This window comes from Carassius auratus, unplaced genomic scaffold (genome assembly GCF_003368295.1).
Source record: "Carassius auratus strain Wakin unplaced genomic scaffold, ASM336829v1 scaf_tig00216437, whole genome shotgun sequence".
NCBI lineage: Eukaryota > Metazoa > Chordata > Actinopteri > Cypriniformes > Cyprinidae > Carassius > Carassius auratus.
Window position 1 is genome coordinate 146327 of NW_020528572.1, and position 14845 is coordinate 161171.

The 14845-nt window shown below is 37.8% G+C and overlaps 1 protein-coding gene across 1 annotated transcript; it reads right to left on the minus strand.

Moving 5' to 3' along the window:
• Positions 1 to 246: 246 nt before the first annotated feature.
• Positions 247 to 11901, minus strand: LOC113098230 (transmembrane protease serine 3-like). Its single transcript, XM_026263233.1, has 13 exons — positions 11321 to 11901; positions 10175 to 10457; positions 9825 to 9947; positions 9364 to 9483; positions 9044 to 9167; positions 8654 to 8782; positions 6774 to 6820; positions 6403 to 6568; positions 3842 to 4011; positions 3637 to 3732; positions 3429 to 3556; positions 3173 to 3322; positions 247 to 632 (listed from the first exon to the last, which is right to left on the minus strand). The coding sequence occupies exons 1-13, from the start codon at positions 11387 to 11389 to the stop codon at positions 609 to 611; spliced, it is 1629 nt and encodes a 542-aa protein (XP_026119018.1). The 5' UTR covers positions 11390 to 11901; the 3' UTR covers positions 247 to 608.
• Positions 11902 to 14845: the final 2944 nt, after the last annotated feature.

Below are 14845 nucleotides of genomic sequence, written 5' to 3' on the forward strand. Positions count from 1 at the left end.
TGTAAATTACGTGTGTATAATATATGTAAAATAAAGTGTGTGTGTGTATGTATATATATATATATATATATATATATATATATGGGTCATTCTATAATTTAGTGTACATTTAATTTCCATTGATGATAATTGTACTTTTTTCCTAACAATTTTCTTAAGAAATATCATATTTTATCATGAGAATGCATAGTATAATCTCAATCGTATATTTTGTATACCGTTTTTTTTTTTATTTGCTCTCTCCACATTACATAAAGCTTAATTTAGCCCTTATATCCCTTAAATTACAATTTTTGCAATGTTCACTTTTTTAATTGAGTGGGTCCTGAGTTTAAAAATAATTAATGAAGACTATCTATATTCTATATATCTATAACATTTCTATAATCCAAATACCTAAGAAAAAAATAAACATTTGGAACACATTTGATCTTCAGTGACCTATAACCCTTAGTTAATATATTGAGAAAGATTATTGTTTTTCCTGACATGAATTGTATCCGAAATTATAGAGTGAAAACTTTAGAACGAATGGTATATTAGATATATTCTCCTTTATAATGTTGGATGTTATGCATTGAAATAGAAGCTCATCCACTGTGAGATGCTCAGCGACGCTGATCCTCTTCTTTCTGATTAAAAACAAACAAACAAAAAAAAACGATTATTTGTATTTTCAGAAGGAAAAACCGCTGAGGCACACAGGCAGGTATTCAAAAACCATTATCAGTCCATTTATCAGTTGGTTACATTTTGAATGCTGAATGTTATATTAATGTGAGTAAATATAGGATTGTGAAAAATTTATATTGAATGTCTGATGAAATTAAAACTAAATGTAAAGCTTGTGCTAATATCAAATTCTGTGCTTGCTCTGCAGTTCAGTGGAATGCAGAATAGTCGAGAAGATGCAGTGTTTTTTACAACACATGCCGCTATAGATGACTCCAGTGTCCCAAAAACCTTTTCAAAGGTCAAAGAGACCCCGAGGAGCAGGAACTGTGTCAGTTATCCATCAGCCCCAACACAGTTAATGAAATATAAATCAGAGTGTTAACTAGCCAATGAGAATAAAGTTCTCTTGTCATCCTGTAACTCAATATCACTCCGCCAACGCTCCTTTAATTACTCAGAGGCCTAGGTAACTATGACTAGTGTGTCTGGTCATTATTAAAATATGGTTTGGGTTTGGCAGAAGAAAAAAAATATTACTTGAAAAATCTCTTGTCTCTTCTATCTGGAATAACACTTATGTCATTAATAGTTATTTTTTTTACTTTTTAAATAATTATTTAAATGTTTTATTATTTTTTTAACTACATTTTATATATATATATATATATATATATATATATATATATATATATACAGTATTGTTCAAAATAATAGCAGTACAATGTGACTAACCAGAATAATCAAGGTTTTTAGTATATTTTTTATTGCTACGTGGCAAACAAGTTACCAGTAGGTTCAGTAGATTGTCAGAAAACAAACAAGACCCAGCATTCATGATATGCACGCTCTTAAGGCTGTGCAATTGGGCAATTAGTTGAAAGGGGTGTGTTCAAAAAAATAGCAGTGTCTACCTTTGACTGTACAAACTCAAAACTATTTTGTACAAACATTTTTTTTTTCTGGGATTTAGCAATCCTGTGAATCACTAAACTAATATTTAGTTGTATGACCACAGTTTTTTAAAACTGCTTGACATCTGTGTGGCATGGAGTCAACCAACTTGTGGCACCTCTCAGCTGTTATTCCACTCCATGATTCTTTAACAACATTCCACAATTCATTCACATTTCTTGGTTTTGCTTCAGAAACAGCATTTTTGATATCACCCCACAAGTTCTCAATTGGATTAAGGTCTGGAGATTGGGCTGGCCACTCCATAACATTAATTTTGTTGGTTTGGAACCAAGACTTTGCCCGTTTACTAGTGTGTTTTGGGTCATTGTCAACCATTTCAAGGGCATGTCCTCTTCAGCATAGGGCAACATGACCTCTTCAAGTATTTTAACATATGCAAACTGATCCATGATCCCTGGTATGCGATAAATAGGCCCAACACCATAGTAGGAGAAACATGCCCATATCATGATGCTTGCACCTCCATGCTTCACTGTCTTCACTGTGTACTGTGGCTTGAATTCAGAGTTTGGGGGTCGTCTCACAAACTGCCTGTGGCCCTTGGACCCAAAAAGAACAATTTTACTCTCATCAGTCCACAAAATGTTCCTCCATTTCTCTTTAGGCCAGTTGATGTGTTCTTTGGCAAATTGTAACCTCTTCTGCACATGCCTTTTTTTTAACAGAGGGACTTTGCGGGGGATTCTTGAAAATAGATTAGCTTCACACAGACGTCTTCTAACTGTCACAGTACTTACAGGTAACTCCAGACTGTCTTTGATCATCCTGGAGGTGATCATTGGCTGAGCCTTTGCCATTCTGTTTATTCTTCTATCCATTTTGATGGTTGTCTTCCGTTTTCTTCCACGTCTCTCTGGTTTTGCTCTCCATTTTAAGGCATTGGAGATCATTTTAGCTGAACAGCCTATCATTTTTTGCACCTCTTTATAGGTTTTCCCCTCTCTAATCAACTTTTTAATCAAAGTACGCTGTTCTTCTGAACAATGTCTTGAACGACCCATTTTCCTCAGCTTTCAAATGCATGTTCAACAAGTGTTGGCTTCATCCTTAAATAGGGGCCACCTGATTTACACCTGTTTCTTCACAAAATTGATGACCTCAGTGACTGAATGCCACACTGCTATTTTTTTGAACACACCCCTTTCAACTAATTCAACTAATTGCCCAATTGCACAGCCTTAAGAGCGTGCATATCATGAATGCTGGGTCTCATTTGTTTTCTGAGAATCTACTGAACCTACTGGTAACTTGTTTGCCACGTAGCAATAAAAAAATATACGAAAAACCTTGATTATTCTGGTTAGTCACATTGTACTGCTATTATTTTGAACAATACTGTATATATATATATATATATATATATATATATATATATACTTTTTATTTGCAGAGATTTAAACATTTGTGTAGGATCTAACAAATATGAAAAAAATCTATAATAATCTTAATAATTGGATTTTGTTAATCCTTGCATTTTTATTAATATATATATATATATATATATATATATATATATATATACCTCCATTTGTTGCTGAATCCATGTGAGAGCTTCATTTATGCTGGTGTAAATTCCTGGTTTGTTTGCTTGTCCACAGCTCTCAGCCCAGCTGGCTGCCCCCACCAATGTCCATCCGGACCCCTGACAGGCTAGCGGCCCTCCGCTGTCCCCCTACAGACAGGAGACTAGGGGTTCAACTAAGGTGCATATACATTTCAGAGTGCTTGCTTTAATAACAGCTATTGTAGTTTATTGTGATAACACTCAGATGCAGTACCTGACATGTTCCAGCACCACCCTCTGAGAATCCTGCACAGATGTTCCAGGAGGTCAAACCCCGTCTGCGGCAGTCTCTGCTGGACAGTAATGGGACCTGAGCGGTATGTAGGGACAAACTGGCCTCTCCTGCGCGACACACACATGTATTCTGAAGAACTGACTTAAAAATACACTCATACATTCAACTTTTTCTCTATTATACTCACCACCATCCACTGTGGCTCCCCAGCCTGAGATCAAACACATCTGTCCATCCTCAAAGCTCTCGCCATTACTGGGCAAACAGATGGGTACTACTTGGTCTGGAAAGGGAGAAAAAGGAGATGTATTGTAGTAAAGCTATGATTATATTCCCATTTAAATGTCTGTATTTACAAATAGTTCAGCCCGTGACGAGAAGCAAAATCTTACCATTGAAAGACAGAGGTAGCTTAAGCTTTATTAGAGCTATGTTGTAGCTGAGTCCTCCTGGCCTGTAGTTGGCATGGTAGATGATTTTCTCCACAGAGAGACCTCCAGTTCCACCCAATGGCTGGTCTGTTATCCCAGCATACACGGCCCATAACACTGGCTGAGCAAACCTTGAAATAATCACAAATTACTGGACCATCATAAACGAATCTGGACGAGGCTAGAGCTGGTATAAACTCAGATGGATCAATATCAGATCAACATAAACTAGTCTGGACCAGCACAGAACCCGTATAAACCAATTTGGACTGGTACCAGATCAGGATAAATAAGTCTGGACCATTAAGAACCAGCATGAGTCTAAACCAGTATTGAATAAGTGTAAACCAATCTGGACCAACATAAGTGGACACAAAATCAGTATAAACTAGCCCTGATCACCATCAGTCCTAGTGCAGAACTAGTATAAACCAGTCTGGACCAGCACAGAACCAACATAAACCAGTCTGGACCAGCATCTAATTAGCATAAAAAAATCTGGACCAGTGTCAGAACATTATAAACCAGTCTGGACCATCAAAGAACCAATATAGACCTGTCTGGACTACCATCGAACTAGCATAAAACAATCTGGATCAGCATAAACCAGTCTGGACCAGCACAGAACCAACATAAACCAGTCTGGACCAGCATTTTACTAGCATAAAAAAATCTGGACCAGTGTCAGAACATTATAAACCAGTCTGGACCATCAAAGAACCAATATAGACCAGTCTGGACTACCATCGAACTAGCATAAAACAATCTGGACCAGCATAAACCAGTCTGGACCAGCACAGAACCAGCATAAACCTGTCTGGACCAGCATCAAATCAACATAAACCAGTCTGGACCAGCACAGAACCAACATAAACCAGTCTGGACCAGCATCTAATTAGCATAAAAAATCTGGACCAGTGTCAGAACATTATAAACCAGTCTGGACCATCAAAGAACCAATATAGACCAGTCTGGACTACCATCGAAATAGCATAAAACAATCTGGACCAGCATAAACCAGTCTGGACAAGCACAGAACCAGCATAAACCTGTCTGGACCAGAACCAGACCTTTATAAACCAGTCTGGACTAGCATCTGACCATCATTAACCAGTCTCGACCATCACAGACCCATTATAAACCAATCTGAACCAGCACCAGACCAATATAAACCCTTCTGGACCAGCACAGAAGTAGTACAAACCAGTCTATACCAACACCAGATCACCTTAAACCAGTCTGGACCAGCACAGAACCAGCATAAACCAGTCTAGGCCAGAACCAGACCTTTATAAACCAGTCTGGACTAGCATCTGACTAGCATAAAACAGTTTTGACCAGTACCAGACCATTGTAAACCAGTCTGGACCAGCACCAGACCATCATTAACCAGTCTCGACCATTACAGACCCATTATAAACCAATCTGAACCAGCACCAGACCAATATAAACCCATCTGGACCAGCACAGAAGTAGTACAAACAAGTCTATACCAACACCAGATCACGTTAAAGGGGGGGTGAAATGCTCGTTTTCACTCAATATCCTGTTAATCTTGAGTACCTATAGAGTAGTACTGCATCCTTTATAACTCCAAAAAGTCTTTAGTTTTATTATATTCATAAGAGAAAGATAGTCTGTACCAATTTTTCCCGGAAAAACACGACCGGCTGGAGGCGTGACGTGTGGGCGGAGCTAAAGAATCACGAGCGCCAGTAGGCTTTTGCGTTGAGAGCGTTTGGAAGCTATGACAGCTGTGAAGGCTGAAACTGAACGAGAGCAGCAGCAGCAACGACTCGCTCCGAGCGGGGCTCGAACCCAGGTCTCCGGCATGGGAGGGGACGCACTAACAAGGAGGCAGAGATATTTTAAGCAGTTTTACTCACCGCCTGCGGTTCCAACACACGATCGTGACCCTTTTTCGTTGGGATTGCATTATCCGTAAGAAATAAACAATACGCAAATCCGTCGTCAAACTGGGCCTTGTTTGGAAAACAAGCATCTTCGAAATGCAGGGAACAAACAAAAACACTTGCACAACTCCGTTGATGCTCTGTAAAAATAAACTCCATCCACTGGTCCCTTAATGCTGTTTTTTTTTGGTAATCTGTGCAGGGTTGTCTTGCCCTGGCAACCAAAAACACACTCCTTTTGTGACTTTTTGCGACGCTCTCGCTCTGATCAGTGAAGTCTGTTGTGCTCTCAGTGCTCTGCTATACGGGAGCGCGCGCTCTTCCGGCAGAAGTGCCCTTAGGACCCATATAAGGAAATTCCGCTCCATCTAACGTCACACAGAGCCATACTCGAAAAAAACTTTCCGAAACTTGTGACAAACCGGAAGGAGTATTTTGGGAACAAAAATACTCCTTCAAACGTACAACTTAATTTTGGAAACTCAAGTTTAGCATGGGAATCCAACTCTTTAACAGTGTAAAAAACGTATGCATGAAATAGCATTTCACCCCCCCTTTAAACCAGTCTGGACCAGCACAGAACCAGCTCGGACCTGACTTGATACTCACCCGTACACACAGTGCGCAGCAGTGAGAATCCAGCGCTCACTGATGACTGATCCTCCACACAGATGCTGGTTTTGGTAATGCAGGCTGACCTGCCACGGGACCAGCCCAGACCTCGACACGTTCCCTCCCACAATACGACTGCGGACGGCTGGCCTGGAGCCACACTCTACACCACAACACACAAACTGGATCTGAGTGCAAATGTCACCAAAATTACGTTTTGCATTACAGGAAAATAGATAAAATTCTATTATAAAATTGCAAAAGAATTTATTCATGTTCACTGTATTTTTTAATTAAAATAAATGCAGCCTTGGAGAAGAGAGGTAGGAAAAAAAGAAGTCGTCAAAACAGTATCATCAAACACTCACCTATACACTTGACTGCGGTTACTACACCAGAAGTGCACTGAGTTTTTCTGGAATAATAGAAAATACACTTTTAGTGCTATCTTTCTCTCTATCTGAACTACACACAGTTAACTGTGCTTTCATTCATTTCTATGCTTCCATTTACCTTTGTATTAAAAAAGCAAATCAACTCTGTCTTGTTTAATTTCAGTGTACTCCACACTGACATAATTGATTAGCTTTTTCCAAGATGGCTTTCTTAAAGACAGAATCTGCTCAAAACCTCTTCTCAGCTGCCAAAAAAGGCCGTTCAGGTGTTCATACATCTTTCAGCTTTGAGACTCAGAGGCGGTCCTGACTGCTTTATCAGGAACTAAAGACATTTGTGAACATCAGTAGATCTACAGAAGTACTGTACTTCAGATAGTTTGGAGTCAGTATTGAATAATCTGCCATGCCGTGTGTCAGTCACTGGACTGATCTTATTTGACAGTCTTTGGCCTGAATAACTCTTCCTCAGGCTTGAGTCAATTTGATTTAGATCTGAGAAAAAGAGTGATCGTAATGCTCATTTTTTAAGCTAAGCCACAAGTGCTGTCAATAGCAGTTGATAATTTTTTTTAATTACATGCATGTTAATTAAAACATTATTTTGAATTGGACATTAATGAAAAATGACTCAGTTCAGTAAGGGAGTCATTTCCTTAGTAATGACTCTGACACTGGCTGGATGGTTCTGATTCAAATCACTTAAAGGAATAGCTAATCAAAAATAATGTTTTTTCGAGAAAAGTTGCTCAACCTCAGGCTATTGAAGATATAGAAGAGTTTGTTTCTTCATTGGAACAGGTTTAGAGAAATTTAGCTTTAAATCACTTGCTAATCAACAAATCCTTGCAGTGAATGGGTGCCGCCAGAATTAGAGTCATTAGAACAGCTTATAAAAACATCACAATAATCCACAAACAATAATTCCAGTCTATGAATTAATGGCTGGTCAAGCAAAAACCTGTTTATAAGAAACAAATGCATTTTAAGGCATTTGAACTTTATGACCACAATACGTCCATAATCCATAACACTAAATCCAAAAAAGTATCCCCCGCTGTCCTCTCACATTAACATCCACAGACATATTTGTTTAGAACTGTTTTAGACTGTTTTCACTTGTAATTCATACATGGTCTGTGCATATTTCATTTCTGATTCAGACAAGATCACATTTCCACTGGAGAAAACATTAAATATGGGTAAAGGAGACGTATTTTGATTGGAAGCAAAGGATTTAAGTTAAAAATAAATCTTGGTGGATTTTTTATAATTCAAACACACAGCTTGTTACTTCACTAGACTTTAACTGATGGACTGGAATCATGACAATTACTTGTGAATGATTGTGATATTTGTATCAGCTATTTTGACATCCTGATGGCACCCATTCACTGCAGATCATTTAATTTTGTCTAATTCAAAATGAACATTTGCAATTTATTTCTTATTCTCGTAATGTTTCATTATTCTGACCAATATGTGTGACCATTTAGTTTTGCCTGGAGTCGTGAAAACTAATTTTTTTACATTTTGGAAGGGTGCATGTGGTTTCTTTTGCACACAGAAGTATAAGTGTGGCCAAGTATAGTGTCCCATACTTGGAATTTGTGCTCTGAATTTAATTCATACAAGTGCACAGCAGTGAATAGTGGCGCACACGCACCGTGAACACCCCAGATCAGTTCGGGGAGCAGTTTGGGGTTCAGTGGGTCTCACCTCAGTTGTGGTATTGAGCACTGGTCATTCACTCCCCCCACCTACAATCCCTGCCAGAACCGAGACTCGACCCGCAACCTTTGGGTTACAAGTCTCTAACCATTAGCCCACGACTGTCCCAAAAGAAGGTTTACCTGAGGTGTGAAGAGTTTTGGATCTTGAAGTTGTCTTGAAGGCCTGTTTGGTTGATATTAAGAGCCACTAGATTATTCTGAAACACTGCTTCAATGGAGGAGACGGGAACATCAGTAGTGCTCACAAAGCTACAATCAGACAACAAAAGAGCAATCATTAGTCAAAATAAATTTCCTTAAATAGCAGACATGCGAGATAATAATTCCAGCTCCAATGTTTGTCAGTGGAGACGAAGAGAAAAATTGCAGACCAAGGATCTGAAGTTACTGAGAGCTGTCCCACTGACGGCTGATACTGTAAATAGCAGAACCCTTTGAAAACGACACTACATTTGTGCTCATTTGTACACCAAAAATGCCATGCAAATTATTTAACATTGTATCATGTACCTGTTGTATCCCAGTTGTCTGCAGGCTACAGAGCCCAGGTGAGAACCCCAGCCTTCAGAGCACACAGTCCTCCACGAGCCCCTACTGAACACCTGCAGCACAGAGCTCCTGCCACTCACACGCACTGAGAGAGACACTGAGAGCTTAGGGTCGGCTTGTGAAAGATTTGCTCATGGGGTCAAAGTTGGTGGTATATAATTTTTTCTTTGGAATAATTGTGTATGGATCAACAGAAATGTGTACTGAAACAATAAATAGAGTCAATGTATATGGTCTATGTTGATTTGAAGGTCAAGAAGAGAAGGACAGGATCAACCCACCACAGCTGAGCTCGTCTTCTCCATCTCCACAGTCCTCGACTCCATCACACACAGCATTTCTGCTGATACACTGAACCGACGACAAACAGCGGAACTTTCCTGAGCAACTCTTCAGACCCACTGGAGAACAAGAGGTTGAATGCATGATGGTGTCACACACACACACACACACACTGTCATCATAGAGCAGGGTGGAGCTCATTAAACATTTACCGTTCCCACTACTCAGGATGAGTTTCATTTAAAAAGGAGGACACTTACGTACCTTCACACGTCTAATGTGAATTGCTTTCGACTTCTCTTGTCTGTTACTAAGCTAATACCATTTTTTCTATTTATTTTAACTTTTAATTTAAGTTATTTCTGTGTCCCTAAAGGCAGGTTTGGTTAACTTTAAATAACCTCTGGAGGACAGTTTTGCTCCCATATTACAAACAAACAAACAAAATTCACAGACTCACCTCCCAAACCTATTCCTAGCACCAGAATCAAGACAATTAGCAATCCCAAGATGATGAGCAGAGCCAGCAATCTGCGAGGCACATACGGCCAACACAAAGACTTCAAGTCTGACAGTCTTTCTCCTGAGAGAGAGAGAGAGAGAGAGAGAGAGAGAGAGAGAGATGGCTGAATCAAATCAGTCTGTTAAGGCCAGAGCAGCCAGCGGAGGAAGACTGATTAGATCACTGTAAGCACCTTAAGTGTCTGTCCTCTAACCCCTGTGTAACTGGCCGTGTAAAGCACACGCTGAAGCCATTTTAGATTGTAGCTACACACTGTGAGACACCAAGAAAGCGAGAAGCCTGCTTACCGTGCAAGAAGGGCTGGACCTTGATGACGGGCACACCTGGGCTGGGTGGGATCTGAAGGTTATGGGCTTTATACACAGGCAGTGGAGCGGACGCCACGGTGGGCAGCTCAACAGGGACGTGAGGGTCCTGCGTGTCTGGGTCGTAGAAGTGACTGGAATGGCTGTTATCACTGCTGAAGGAGCTCACATTGAATGTGGTGGGCGTCTCAACTACAGGAAGGTCCTCTTCTGTGATGGAGACTAACTCCAGAGCACCAGATTCAGTGCCCTCCTCCACCGCATCCTGAGCACGTGCGAGAACAATCACAAATATGAGACACTTAAATCATCCCAAGGAATGTATATTATTATTTTGAAAGAAGTCATCTATGTTCACCAAGGGTGAATTTATTTGATAAAAAAAATACGGTGAAACAGTAATATTATTAGAAAATATGAAAATAACAGGTTTTTATTTTAATATGCATGTTTTACATTTTAATTTATTAATGTGATGACAAATGATGTGAGTTTTCAGCACCATTCCTCCAGTCTTCAGTGATCTTTTAGATCTTTTATCTTTTTAAAAGAATTTTAATTGTATTATCATTATATGAAAATGCCTCTACTTATTCTTTGATAAACACAAAACTCAAAAAGAACAGTGTTTATTTGAAATAGAATTTCTATAAAATATTAAGCAACACAACTGTTTCCAGTCATGTGATCATGTGACACTGAAGAAATAAAATTAATCTCTGCCATCACATGAATAAATTGTATTTAAATAAATAAATAAATGGAATAAGAGACTCCTTTCAAAACATTAGAAATCTTAATTATTCCAAACTTTTGACCAGTAGTGTATATTTATGGGGGGGGGGGATAATGATGTTTTGGTGATGATAAAAAAAAAGAATGAAAAAAAAATTCAGCAATTAAAAGAACGAGTTTTGTTAAAAGTCTTAAGTACCAAGTTGTACATGCAAATGTATTCATTGTTTAATGACAAAAAAGCGAGTGCATGGAAAGCGTTTCTGCAGAGGATGTGTGAGAGCTGCTCAGATAGATTCACCTTGTCAACCTTTATATCATTTAAAAGTGTCTGAGACACAAGGACACCTGCAGACACAGTGAGATGAAATACTGCTGCTCATGCTCTCTTACCCTCTCCTGTCGGCTTCCTCCCTGTGAAACGGGCCGCTCCGTCTCTCCTGCTGTCTGTGAAGAAGCCATGACTCTGCTCTCGTCCTCTCATCTTCACTTCATCTTGGATGACAGGGACACCGATCCACTTAGGAAGTGAAAAAGTGATACTGGGAATCCAAGGCCTTCAGTCGGTTTAATCCTTGTTAGAAAAAATGAAGAATGAATTACTTCTCAGCTAGTCCAAATCCAAGTAACTGCCTGTGAAATTAGCTTTTGAGAAGTTGAGAAATGAAGGGGATAATTTGAAGGTGTCTAACTATAGCGCTACAGATCTGTCCTTCTGAGTGACTTCATCTCTTATTCCTCTCTCTCTCTCTTTCTCCGCCACACCTGAGTGACACCTGAGCAGGTGTGCAGCAGTGTTTTGTCGTATCACTACAGCTGTGGATCAGGTAATGTTGGACAGACTCAGCTTCTGAGGTCTGGTTACACTCAAAGGTCAGACTAGGAGTGCCAAGCACCAAAAGGTCATCAGTCTTTAGGCTGTTCCTTAACTGAACCTCCAGAGCCCATGATTATATTCATCAAGGACCTTGTGGTTGATATATATAGATTCAAACCAATTTCAAGAACAACTTTTATTGTGAACATAAATGTTTAGCTTCTGAAAATTAGTTTTGATATTCTTATAGGAAGTAAAGTAAAAAAATAAAATAAAAAAAAACATGGGCGGACTAGTAAAGAAAAAAGTAAAAGACTGAAATTCTTAAAAGAATTAAATAAGGAACGGAAAATACCCAAGATGATATTCATTAAGAACACTTGAGTTGATAGATAAGTAATATAATTAATAAAAAAAAAGTTTTATTAAAAACATGATAAATATGATAAAAACTATTTTTGAAAATGTATTTATTTATTTTGTGTGTGCTTAAAGTAAAATATACCTAGGCGATCAGAGAATGGTGAAAAACTCACAATTTTGTTCATTTTCTACACAATTTTGTTCATATCAAAGAGTTTCTCAATGTATTTTCTATTCTATATAAAAAATAAAATACATTAAAACACGATTCAAAGCAAAGTAAAATCATCTATATGTTCACATATAAAAAATGTTTTTGAAATATTTTAAAAGCAATACTATTGTACATTTTCTATATAGATGCAAAACAAAACTAAATAAATTAAATAAGTAAAAGTAAAAAAAAATGTACGTTTGTAGATTGTAATAAAAGAAAAACATCTTGTTAGAAGATTGACATTTTTGAAGACAAAAAAAATGTTTGTTATAATGTATTAATGTATAACATAGTAAAATAAGCAGTAATAAATATCCACCAAATAAAAACCATTGTTCAGTGTAGAAAGCCATTATATTGTATAGGTTTGCAGAAATGTCTTCATCTCAAATAAATACATACATCAATAAATGTTTGGAAGCTTGATGATTTGAATTGTATTTTTCTTTTCTTTTCTTTTTTTTTGGTCATCAAATGAAAAATGATAAAATGAGATTGGATTTATTCAGGTTGTTCATTATGTGGGTGACACAGTTAACGGGTGTCATTGCATCAGTCTAATACCGAGAACCCTTGTTAGTTTTCCAGCATGATCTGAGAGCTGTATCTGGTGTCCTGGTGTCTTTCTTACGCCGTGATGTCGATCGATGTGTTTCTGAGATGCATCAGAACTTCCAGTGATTCTGGTACCGTCGCGTTCTCACCAGCAGATGACGCTAAAGACTCTGGCGTTCCATGACGCAACGCTTTTATTTAGGCAGCTGTTCATGAGTCAACTGTCTCAACGAGTGTAACGGGTGAAGTGGGATCTGTTGCAGTGATGATTCACATGTTTGTGTGTTAAAGGGACCGATTTTTGCGCAGTTATAATCCGTTCCTCCCTCTCTCGTGCGCAGTCACGACTGCTGGATAATCTCAGATGCGTTTGACTGAGCATAGACTGACAGAAACAACACCATGATCAGTCAAAAACTAACTATTGCCTCCAGTGGAAGCACAACTAAATCCAGATCATTCATTTTCAGCCATGAACAACACATTGACCAGTGGTCTGTTATAAAATATAGCCTAAATTATTCATCTCTCATCATGAAAATAATTGACATGTATATTAGGATTCGTCCTATTCATAAATAATAAATATGACGCCTTCAAATTCATTATTTTTGTATGAGAAACAGTTCGTTCAGCCTTGAAATGTTTCTGATCACTTATTCAAATTATTTTACAAATACATATTTGTAGTCCATATTATGTGGGAGTGTGTTTCTATACTTACTTAGTTACGCTTGTGCAAACTGTAGGCCAACACAAAAATATTCACAGACACAAAATCAGTTTTAAGGACTATTACTCAAAAAGAAATGTGACTGATAAATGGTGTTTTTCACTCTAAAAAATAAGAAATTGTTACTTTAAGGAGTGAGATTAGAGCTAGTCCCTCAGAGTTTGCTTTATTTTAAAAATATGTTCGATAGATTCTCTCTGTATCTCACCTTTCACTGAGGCCAGACAAACTGCTCTGAACTCATGCGTTTAGATTCAGGGTGAGGTAGGCAACATTTCAAAGATAAAAAAGATGAACTAAAGCCTGAAGCTGCAGCCCACCTGTCCAAAAATAGTCCGGACCTGAGGCTTTGCATACGAGTCAGAATATTTTAGCTTCAGTGGACAATAAAGCATAGGGCATTAGGATGGGGTTTTTTTTATAACGTAATTACTCAACAGAATATGTATTAAGCCTCTAAAGCCTGATATATGAAATAATAGTCAGAAAGATTGAATTGATTGAAACGGAACTGATTATTGAACCTTTAGACGAAAAATAAAAATGCATTTTTCTTGTCTTTTATGGCTAATGTAGTACAATATGAGAATATGGAACTCATATTCAAGGAGGAAAAACACCAGTTTTATTCAGAGGCCCAAACTGAACAAGAATATGCCATTTATTGCAGATTTTGTTATTTATATGGCCAAATGAAATTCTGATAGCTTGTTATGTAAATGGAGATCTTCATGCATATGAGTTGTCACTCTATATCTCACAATAATATGTCTTAAGATATTAATATGCTTTGTATTATGATCAAAGCTCTGTATAGTAATTGTCAGAGGAAAAACATAACACAGTACATAACTGTGAAATACTGAACGTTACACAAAAATCTGATTTTAACATCTGATACTGAAATTAATAACCAAGTAAACCTAATCTAAGTCGTCATTTTGAAATATTAATAACAATGTAAAATTATTTTATACCTTATTAAATTTACTAAATTTATCTTTAAACAATTTTACAGCAAAAAGACACCTACAACACCACGAGCTGAAGGTGGACAATTTTACAATTATAGGCTATTAAAAGGCTTTTTACTTAAAAAAAGAAAAAAAAAGTAGTAATTATATTTCAGATAACAAAACACTTAGCCTGTCAAATATGATACAGTAGGCTTTAGGGTGACATATGTAAATCAAAACAGATTAATGTAATTTAGGGGACGCATTAATGAGACAT

Bases quoted from the DNA above. Each gene is read 5' to 3' on its own strand.
- LOC113098230 (XM_026263233.1), bottom strand. From the start codon at position 11,389: ATGGCTTCTTCACAGACAGCAGGAGAGACGGAGCGGCCCGTTTCACAG. The intron at 9,484-9,824 runs GTGAGTCTGTGA...CTTGTTCTCCAG, and splicing joins GCTAGGAATAGGTTTGGGAG to TGGGTCTGAAGAGTTGCTCA. The intron at 9,168-9,363 runs GTGGGTTGATCC...TGTCTCTCTCAG, and splicing joins AGAAGACGAGCTCAGCTGTG to TGCGTGTGAGTGGCAGGAGC.